This window comes from Rhinoraja longicauda, chromosome 6 (genome assembly GCF_053455715.1).
Source record: "Rhinoraja longicauda isolate Sanriku21f chromosome 6, sRhiLon1.1, whole genome shotgun sequence".
Taxonomy (NCBI): domain Eukaryota; kingdom Metazoa; phylum Chordata; class Chondrichthyes; order Rajiformes; family Arhynchobatidae; genus Rhinoraja; species Rhinoraja longicauda.
The window spans coordinates 15,099,090-15,110,097 of NC_135958.1; the positions used below are offsets into that span (position 1 = coordinate 15,099,090).

The 11,008-nt window shown below is 42.6% G+C and overlaps 1 protein-coding gene across 8 annotated transcripts in view; it reads right to left on the reverse strand.

The window, feature by feature from the left end:
• The window catches only part of pdpr (pyruvate dehydrogenase phosphatase regulatory subunit), a 34,727-nt gene extending 24,107 nt beyond the window's left edge, over positions 1-10,620 (reverse strand). The window contains exons 1-7 of one of the 8 annotated variants that reach the window (XM_078400525.1): positions 9,283-9,362; positions 6,998-7,084; positions 6,792-6,942; positions 5,015-5,096; positions 3,618-3,781; positions 2,576-2,697; positions 792-909 (exon numbers count right to left, since the gene is read on the reverse strand). In XM_078400525.1, the coding sequence (XP_078256651.1) occupies positions 792-909; positions 2,576-2,697; positions 3,618-3,781; positions 5,015-5,096; positions 6,792-6,852 (547 nt within the window). In that variant the 5' untranslated portion in view covers positions 6,853-6,942; positions 6,998-7,084; positions 9,283-9,362. Of the gene's footprint in view, positions 1-791; positions 910-2,575; positions 2,698-3,617; positions 3,782-5,014; positions 5,097-6,791; positions 6,943-6,997; positions 7,085-9,282; positions 9,625-9,795; positions 10,243-10,282; positions 10,299-10,415 lie in introns of those variants that run through there. The other 7 variants (XM_078400517.1, XM_078400519.1, XM_078400518.1 and 4 more) reach the window with 7 other exon arrangements.
• Positions 10,621-11,008: the final 388 nt, after the last annotated feature.

The following is an 11,008-nucleotide window of genomic DNA, read 5'->3' on the forward strand; positions in this document are numbered from 1 at the left end:
AAAAAGCTCTTTTGGAGTGCATGAACTATTGGCACAGTTCTCCCCTCATTTGATCGTAAGCACCATTGCACCATCCTAGGTATGTTCCAACTCGTGGTGGTGCCCTCAATGTAACAGACCTTCACTGATATTTTGCTGCGGGAAAAAGTTGAAGTTCACACATTTTTTGACTTTCCTATTGCAGCATCATAAGCAGATTCATTTTAAACTCGTCACTAGTAGAACCGCATCAGTGTGGGTTAACTTATTAGTGCTTTGTCTCTTTTGTGCTTCAACTGCAAAATACCACGTCTAACGATTTGATAAACACAAGACCTTGGCTTTAACTGTTATTATGCCTGGTTGGTTATGATGTGGAATGTTCAGACCTGGCTACCTTATCCCTATTATATACCTATTACCCTATTATTTAACGAAAAGTTAAACTCATTAAAAATAGAGTTAAAGCTATGTTTCCCAGTTTGATTTATGCCAGCAGTTTGCACATAACTAGTTGTTTTAATTGGTCGGCTAATACCTATTAGCCGACCAATGAAAACAACTAGTTATGTGCAAACTGCTGGCATAAATCAAACTGGGAAACATAGCTTTAACTCTATTTTTAATGAGTTTAACTTTTCGTTATAAGATTTAGTTGGTGGTGTTTTAATCATTATAATAATGTAAATCATCTGTTCCAACAGAAAAGAAGCAAAAAATCATTGTTTCTCGCAAAATATTGTCACAATCTTCAGAATAGAATATTAATATTTAACCAAGCTGCTAATTACAGTGTGAAATGAATTGCCCACCTGGCGAGTCATGGGGCAGTGCCTGCTTGAGGGGTCGTGTCACCAGGTAAAAGTGCTCACATGGATGCAACGGGACGGTTACTGGCTCCTCACTCGCTAAACCAAGCTCGTAGGCCCACTAGCCAAAGACAAAAGTGGAGACATTGAACAATGTTAGCTTCAAGCATTTTACTTACATGAGCTAGACTGCAAGTCAATGTATTCTGTGTTAATTCGTTCAGACTCTCTGATGCTACATTGTGTGAAGCCAAATCTAGAAACTGAAGTAAACTGCTGAAATATCAGACTAACATTGGAGCAATCCATGAGCACTGCCGCTTCAAATTGCTTTATGAACATTAGGTGCATAATAAAAACATTCAATTTACAACTGAAAATTAGGATGAATCATTCTGCAGCTACAAAACATATCCTGCAGTCAAGACAGTCATATTTAACAGGGAGACATCAGCCAAAACATTATGACCACCTGCCTAATATGCTGTTGGTCCTCCGTGTGCCACCAAAACAGCGCTAACCCCCCCGAGCCATGGACTCTACAAGACCCCTGAAGGTGTCCTGTGGTATCTAGCACCAAAACATTAGCAGCAGGTCCTTCAAGTCCTGTAGGTTGCGAGGTGGAGCTGCCGTGGATCGGACTTGTCGATCCAGCACATCCCACAAATGCTCAATCGGATTGAGATCTGGAGAATTTGGCCAGGGCAACACTGTTCATCATGTTCCTCAAACCATTCCCAAACAATGTGTGCAGTGTGGCAGGGCGCATTATCCTGCTGAAAGAGGCCACTGCCATCAGGAAATACCATTGCCATGAAAGGGTGTACCTGGTCTGCAACGATGTTTAGGTAGGTGACACGTGTCAAATTGAAGTCCACAAGAATGGCCGGACCCAGGGTTTCCCAGCAGACATTGCCCAGAGCATCACACTCCCTCCACCAGCTTGTCGTCTTCCCACAGTCGGTTAGCGCCAGACGGGATAGCCTTTGTTGCCCTCGCGCATCGATGAGCCTTGGGCGCCCAACACACTGTCACCGGTTTGTGGTTTGTCCCTCCTCAGACTACTGTTGGTAGGTATTCACCACTGCTGAAGGTCCATAGCACCCCACAAGCCTTGCCGTTTCAGAGATACTCTGACCCAGTCGTCTGACCATAACAATTTGGCCTTTGTCAAAGTTGCTCAGGTCTTTACTCCTGCCCATTTCTCCTGCATCCAGCACATCAACTTCAAGAACTGACTGTTCACTTGCTGCCTAATATATCCTACCCTTTGACAGGTGCCATTGTAACAAGATAACCAACGTTATTCACTTCACCTGTCAGTCATAATGTTTTGACTGATCAGTATATCTTGCCATCCAACTTTCTAACATTAACCTTTCATCCCTAAAGCACCAGCCCCATGCATACATCATCTCAGACACTACATGCCACCTGCACATCTTCAAGCTATTTCACATCAAGAAAAACAACCATATTCAAATCTTAAATGTAAAGCTGCCGAGAACTATGGACCTTCACTGTGAAGTTGTTAAGATGCAAGGAATATTCCCGCCTTCTACTTGAAATTAACAGAATATTTAACAATCCATACAAATTAAATGGTCTGTTGAGATATATGTATTAATGAAAAGAAATATTTATAATTTCTATTGGTTTGCAACTAAGGTTGAACGGTACACTACACTACATTTCCTAGGTGTAGGCAGAGCAGCGATCAGAAGTTTACTAGCAGAAGGAATGAAATGCAGAGTATCATAGATCCACAGCCAGTCTGGTTTGCTTACCTGCCCTGCACAATTGACAAAGTATTCACACTCAATGTGCCCTCTGTCAGTTTCAACGCCAATGACATGACCATCCTCGACTACCACATGATTAACACTGGTGCTTTCATATATCTTGACACCTGTGTCAAATAACACGTTCAATCAAAAATTAGCTTTCACAATTCAATATTGTTAATACACAAGAAAAAAAAGAATAGGCCGTTCAGTACTTCTCTTCTCCATTGTTCAATATGATGAAAGTTGATTTATTCACAAAATGCTGGAGTAACTCAGCAGGTCAGGCAGCATCTCAGGAGAGAAGGAATGGGTGACGATTCGGGTCGAGACCCTTCTTCAGACTGATGTCAAGGGGGCGGGACAAAGGAAGGATATAGGTGGAGACAGGAAGATAGAGGGAGATCTGGGAAGGAGGAGGGGAAGGGAGGGACAGAGGAGCTATCTGAAGTTTTTTTACTTCATTACCAATTTCTTGCAAACACCCCTCATCCCTTGATTGCCCCAATACCCAAATATCTATTGGTCTGTCATGAATATGTTTAGTAACCGACTCCAAAGATCCACTGCTCTAAGTGAAGAAATCTCTTCCCATCTCTGTCCAAGCTGAATTTGAGATTGTGATTCCTGGTTCAAGACTTGCTAAACAAGGAAAACATCTCCACACCTTCCCGATTAAGAATTGTGTACTTTTCAATGAGATTGTCTCTCATACTTCCAAAGTTGAGAGCAAAGACCCAGTCTATTTAATTTCTCATCATATGACAAATGCGGCTTTGATATGGGCCGTTTTCTAGGAACGCAACTTCTCTTTAACGCTGTATGCAATTGGGGTCCCAACACAAGCCCGATGGCACCTTACTGGTCACATCCTCCCAGCACAAAGTCAGCTCATTTATTTCCCACCTACTTTCTATCCACAAACTAATCCTGACAGGCAATGTTAACAAGGAAGCAAAAGTTTTTATTAAAACAATAATTTAAGTGCATTGCTTATCATTAAAAAATAATCAAACTGTAATGAGTCAATGATTTGGAAACTTGCCATTGTTTGCAGCAATTCTTGACAGTGCCAGAGCAACATCTGGGGGTGAGATGACCGCATCCCCTGGCACATGCATCGCTCCAACCAGGTCATGGATGTTCACCAGAGGGTGTAGTTGTGCTACCTGTTTTGGACTGATAATGTCACAGGAGATCCCCATTACCCTAAAATAAACATGAAATGACACATTTTACACATCCTATGAAGCAAATCTTACAGATCACACACCTAAAGGAAATTGAGAAAATGATGTGTATTTATGAGTAGGTGTTAAACTATCAATACAAGGCATAGGTGACATTTCGGGTCGAGACCTTTCTTCAGACTGAGAGTCAATTTACCCTTTAGCGAACAACCCGCAACATCACTTATTTCTTTTCTCCAGGGATGCTGCCTGACCCGCTGAGTTACTCCAGCTTTTTGTATCCAACTGGTGTAAACCAGCATCTGCAGTTCCTTCCTACACATTTTGTCCAAATTCCTGGACCCCCTTTGCACTGGATCTGTGACTTTCTTATCCATAGGCTACAATCAATGAGTGTAGGCTACTGTCCTCCAATAATAATTCTTAATGGATACTTCCCAGTTCCTTATTAAGCTCCATATGCACATACCACTGTGTGACCAAATTTTGCTCTAACTCCACCTACAAGTTATGTAGATGAGACCACTGTAGTAGGCTAAATAATGAAGAGACATAGTTCAGAAAAGAGAAAGAATGTTTAGTTACATGGTGCCAAGACACAACATCTCCCACAATGTTGACAAATGAGTTAGATATTGACTTCAGGAAGCATGGTGGAGTACATGCCTCAATCAGCATCAATGGTGGCCAAATGGAAATAGTCATTCAAGTTCCATGGCATTAATATCACCAGCAGTCTGTCCTGGACATCCAACCATATTGAAGCTAGAGCCAAAAAAGCATGCCAATGTCTACTTCTTCTGAAAACTAAGGAGGTTCGGCAACTATTACCAAATTCCACTGATGCACTGTAGAAAGTTTAGTTTGGGAAGAGCTCCGTCCGAGATCACAAGAAATTGCAGAGTTGCAAATGTAGTCTAGTCTGTCATGCAGACCAGACTTCCTTTCATCAACAGAATGTACAAATGCTTGAAAGCACATACAGGTTAAATACTAATTTCCCGACACCAAACTTTAAACTATCTGACCGTTTTTTTTCCAGATTCTTGCAATCCAGCCCTAAATCTCTGATTGCATTTATGCTTTAAATCATAGCCCTTTCATATTTAATCAGCTGTGAATGGCAGCCCTACCAGTTGCCACGTGACAGGCACTTTACGGAGTACTTTGCCTGAACTTCTCATTAAGTGCTCAAAGTGGACATTCAAATATATCACCCAAAACTGAGCAGTGTGCAACTTGCTTTACTTACTGTAATCGGGAAACAAGACGGCGCAGGGAAATGAGCCGATCCTGCGTATGAGCCAGTGAGATCGATCCGGTTTGCATATAACCTGGTAAAGGCAATAGATCAGATTGAAGCTTCAATTCTGCATTCATTCTCTCTGCAGATGTGCAACAAGTAACAGGAACCATGCAGCCCATCCTCTACACATCAACATTGAGAACAAATAAGTATGGAAATGAAAGGGATAAACAAATAAAACTGCAACCAATCCCCAAGTTCGCATATAAATAGTGTTAGCTGAAACACTACAGATCTCTGATCCCGAGCACAGAAATAGGCCTTCACAGCTCACCTCATCTGCTGCCAATCTATGATAATCCCATTTGCTTGCATTAGACCTGTATTCCTCTGTGCCCTTCTTATTTAAGTGCATGTCCAAATGTCTGTCAAATATTCTAATTGTATCTGCTTCCACTTCCTAACCACAGCCCTCCACTCCAGCAACGTACTTGCAAATCTCTTATGAACTCTCACTATTTCTACCACATAATTCCTGTCGTTTGGTGACCAGAACTGTATACAATACCTCAAGTGAAGTCTAACTAACGTTTCATACAAATGAAAAGACGGCAAGCAAACCAAATGTCTTTTTCAATACCTTATCCATCTGCCTTGCCACTTTCAGGAAGCTGTAGACTTGCACCCCAAGAACTCATTGTACATCGATGCTTCAAATTCCCCTATCATTAACTATGTGCCTTACCAGAATTGCATCTACCAAATTACATGACATTACTTTGGATTAAATGCCACATGACAGCTGTCCACTTAACTTACCAGCTGAACAATGTCCCGCTGCATTATTAGACAAACTTCTTTGCTAGCTAAAATATTGATTTTCATTTTGTCTGCAAACTTGCGAATAATCCCACCTACAATCTCATCCAAGTCATTTAATAGACATTCCAAAAACAACGGTCCCAGCACCAATCCCTGCAATACATCAGGTTACAAATTTCTCGTGAAGGAAACATCCATCTACCACTACCATCTGCCTCCTATCACCTAGCCATCCAGTGTGCCGACATGCCTTGGATCATTTGTGCCTTAAATTCTGGACCAGCCAACCACACAAGACATTGTCAAAAGCCTCTCTAAACTCCATATAAACCAAGTCTACTGCTATGCCCCCATCAATTTTTCTGGTCAGCTACTCAAATAAAATACTCCCAAATTTGTGAGACATAATCTCCTCAGGATAAAACCATGATGACTTCTAATCAGACCCTGCCTTTCCAAAGTGAACATAGATCCTGTCCCTACATCCAATAACTACCCCAATTATCTGGTGAATTAATCCTACTCTCACAAAAGTTACATTAATTGACATGCTTCCATAAATGAATATTTAGTCTTTTCAACAATTTGAATCTGTCGAATCAATCCTCCAGAAAGTAGAAGGTACAGCGTTCATAAAACCTAATCCGCAGAAAACAAGTAGCGGTCTTCACCAGGTTACAAATGCCTAATTTATGCACAGGCTGAACATACGAGGGAGCATTTGTGAGACCGGTGGGATGGATTTGCCGGCTTTCACAGGACCACAAGTGTCTTCAGCCATGATTCTTGCTAATATCTGAATGGTTGAATTAACTGCCCTGGTTAGCCTATGTGTTTTTATTTAAATATATTGCTAGCTGGCCGCATTTTCAATTTTCGAATGGTTTGGGTTACAAACAGTTTTCAAGAAGAAAATGCTATCACAATCTGGGGAGGACCTGCAATGTCAAAACAGTCTTACCTGTTTGGATACCAGTTTCTTGTGCCAAATGCTGATAAAGTTTGTTTGAATAGTCTGCCATCTGGGTTTCTATGCTGATATGTTTCACAGTGCTTACAATGCCACCACAAAGACGGGTAGTTCCTCCAGCTAACCTGCCAACAGGAAGAAACTGAGAGGGTCAATGAAATACAACAGGCTGGATCAAAGCCATCTATCACTCTCACCTCCCACACCGTGCCACACACCCATCAAATACATGGAGCTATTCATGCATGCTTGCAAACAGCATACTTTGAAGTCATCTTCATTAACTGAAAGAAAAGCAACAAAATGATATTAACAGAAACAAACACGGAGGAAATGTACCCCACTAACAAAATGGAAAAGTCAGCACACATCAACATTCACGTATAAAAACAGTTAGCAGTGGAATATTTTAGGTTCAGTCTGCTGTTACAATATAGAACTGCGAAACTAAAGGCCTTATACAGCATTCAATCCTATTATAACATCTCCTTCCACAGCTGCCTGACTTGATGAGTGTTTCCAGTATCATCTGCTTTTGGTTTCATCCAAAACAACATTGTACACTCATTGCAGTATTATACCATAGAGCATAATGCTAAATGTATCATAAATTAGTTTATTCAATACAAAGGCTTCTTTATTGGCGCAGTTGATAAGTGCACCACATTGTTTGATCAAAATATGAAAGGTCATGGATACAATGCCTAGTTTGAAATTCAGATGAGTAATCTTAGATGATTCAAATAAAAAAAAATTTAATCTGCCGATACAGGAAATTCAAAATTAAATCACAAAATTCTGTTAACACTCAGCAGGTCAGGCAGCATCTGGGGAAAGCGAAACGGTGTTCATTAGGTAAAGGATCTCGGACCCAAAATATTAACAGTTTCTCTTTCCATAGTAACTGCCTCACATGGTGAGCTTTTCCAGCATTTTATGTTTTATTTCAGAAGGTCCAATTGCACAAACAATAAAAATGACAACCACACTGGGTGATTAAGGAGGACAGGGAAGACAGCAGAAACTTAATAGTACTTTTTCTATGTTAAGGTTCCACCATGTATTTTGTTTTGAGGGGGCTGGGAGTTGAGGAGATTCTCTCCAACAGCCTTCATTCATCTTCCTTTATTTTCAATACTCCAGGTGGATCAACCGAATGAAACCTAACGCAACTGTCGCCTGGGCAACCGCTACTTCCACCTCATCGCTGCACTTCACCACCCCCACTTCTGCCAGTGAAAGATACTTTTCCAGTTCTGGTGAAGTTTAGAGATGGAACCCAATTTGAAAGCAGCAGTGGCAAGTTACTTAAGATTGAGGTCAGGAGAAAAAGATCCTTTGTTTAATATACTTGGTCACAATGGATTGAATTGGGATGGGTACTGAAGGATACAAAACATAAGCATTTAATGTCCGGAACTTCATTTCAAGGTCTTATTTACTTCCAGCTTTGCAGCCTCCTATTGCAAAAATGTGGCGTTTCCCAGAGCCATAACACTCTCTGTGCAAGTAGATATACATAAATTGAGGCATTATCCTAGTGTCCACATACTCACTGAAGGTTCAATAGGTATAGTAAACAGGTAACCTGGTTTGTATGATCCGTTTCCAGAATTGAATTGGGATTAGGTTCCTCTGTACAAATCAAGCATCACACTCAATTTCCACATTAGGAGACCTCCTCATGAGAGCATTGTTTAGAAACAGAAAATAGGTGGAGTAGGCCATTCGGCCCTTCGAGCCATCATCACCATTCAATATGATCAAGGCTGATAATCCAGAATCAGTACCCTATTTCTGCTTTCTCACTATATCCTTTGATTCAGTTAGCCCTAAGAGCTGTATCTAACTCTCTCTTGAATACATCCAGTGAATTTGTCTCCACTGCCTTCTGCGGCAGAGAATTCCAGATTCACAACTCTCTGGCTGAAAAAGTTTTTCCTCGTCTCAGTCCTAAATGGCCTACCCCTTATTCATAAACCGTGACCCCTTGTTCTGGACTCCCCCAATATGGGGAACATTTTTCCTGCATCTAATTTGTCCAATCCCTTCAGAATTTTGTTTCTACAAGATCCCCTCTCATCCTTCTAAATTCCAGTGAATATAAGCCCAGACGATCCATTCTTTCATCATATATCAGTCCCACCATCCCGGGAATTAACCTGGTGAATGTACGCTGCACTCGCTCAATAGCAAGAATGTCCTTCTTCAAATTAGGGAACCAAAATTTCGCAGAAGGAAAAGATTTTCTTTCCACATACAACATAACAACTGGCAGCGGCATGCAACAAGGACAAATTAAACCAAAGTATAATCATAGCAATGGTATATCATTAGCTGAAGACAAGTATTTATACTTCCCACTTTAACTTTGTCAGGATTGTACCATGCCTTTACCTGGTATGAAGCATCACAGGGCTCTACAGGATCTGTATGCAACTCGGTAACAAAAATATTTTTTCCAATAGCTTTCTTTTCTTACCGTCCTTGCTCCAGCAACACAACATCGTTCCACCCGAGCCTGGAGAGGTGATATGCCACCGATGACCCTACAATCCCTCCACCACAAATCACAACATGGGCCTGACTGGGCAGAGGCCTCACATGTGACTCAGGCACGGTCGAACTGCCCCTCTGGCAGCTGTTGGACACATGGCGCTGCAAGGGCTGAACAATATTCGACACCAGGCGGGGAAACATCTCAGCTCGAAGACAGCTCCGTCCTGCCACAGAACAGCTCCTCATTGTTCAGTGAGAGATGGACAGCTGTTTACTAATACCCAAAAGACAATTTCCATGTATGAAAATGAAGAAATACGTGCATCTAAACAAAGAAAGAAAATATTTCATGAATATTTAAGTAGTTGCAAATGCTGGAAATCCGAAATAAAAACAGAAAATGTTAGAGCACTCTGCAGGTCAGGCAACATATGTGGGAAACAGGTAACATTTCAGGTGAAAGACTATTCTTCCTTTCTGCTGAAGATTCCCATACTTCTCATTCCATGGATGTTGCATGGCCTGCTGAAAGTCCCCAGAAAATATAATTCAGATTAAAATGCAGTTTTTCTCTCTCCATAGACCCTGTGTGAATTGTTGACCAATTCCGCCATTATCTGTTGCTATTTCAGATTTCCACAGTCCATAGTATTTTGTTGTTGAATCTCATTAACATCCAAAGGGTAGCGTGCCAAGGCGTTTTAAAGGTGTACCACCTTACAAAAGTTAACATTGAACCAAATGAAGAGGTGACAGGTGGATCAAGAGGCGTTTATTCCAGAGCTCACTGTCATATGAGCGGCGATTCGGGGGAGGGAAGGGATAGAAAGGGGAGGAAGGGTGCAGAAAATATAATTCCTGTATTAGATGGGCTGGAGGGCGAGGTCACTGAAGCAGCTCGGCAGGGAGGGTGACTCCACTGTCGCCTCTTTTTACAAATGTACACGGCTTGTGCGACACGATTCTCAAGTGTTTACTCCCACCGAGCCGTCTCCGCCCAGACCCCCATCGCCTCACGCAGGACCCGACGCCTCGGAGCCTCCATGGCGACGGGGGCCCGGCCCGCCTGACCTTCCCAAACCCTGGCCAGGCCTCCCAACCTGACCCCTGGCTCACCCGTGGGCCGGGCCGGGCAGGGCTACGCCGCCATCTCTCGGTGCACGCACGCAAGCAAGTAGGCCCCGTCTCAATCACCGACCTCGACGGCGCTACATGAGCCGCTCCAAGGCGCTTTAAGACCAGGCATGCTCTACCGGTTTCAGGCTGCCTCCGCACCACCTCATTGCGTATCCACCTCGCTGGCTCCTCCCCAACGGCGCGGCGTCCCATCCTCTCCCAGCCCCCGGCTGGCGAGGTGGGCGTGTGTAGGAAGGAACTGCAGATGCTAATTTACACCGCAGATATACAACATGCTGGAGTAACTCAGCGGGCCAGGCCGCTGGGAATGTGAAGGAGTGTTGAAAATTGCATGCAACCATGAACTCAAGATGGCCTTTGTGGATAGTGAAGAAACTCTGCAGACCCTTGAGAAGGGTCTCGACCCTGAAATTTCACCCATTCCTTCTCTCCAGAGATTCTGTCTGTCCCGCTGAGTTATTCCAGCATTTTGTGTCTATTTCAGATTTCCAGGGTCCATAGTATTTTGTTGGTGAATCTCATTAACATCCAAAGGGTTGAGCAAGTTCAGGTACACTAGGGGAAGAGGAGCT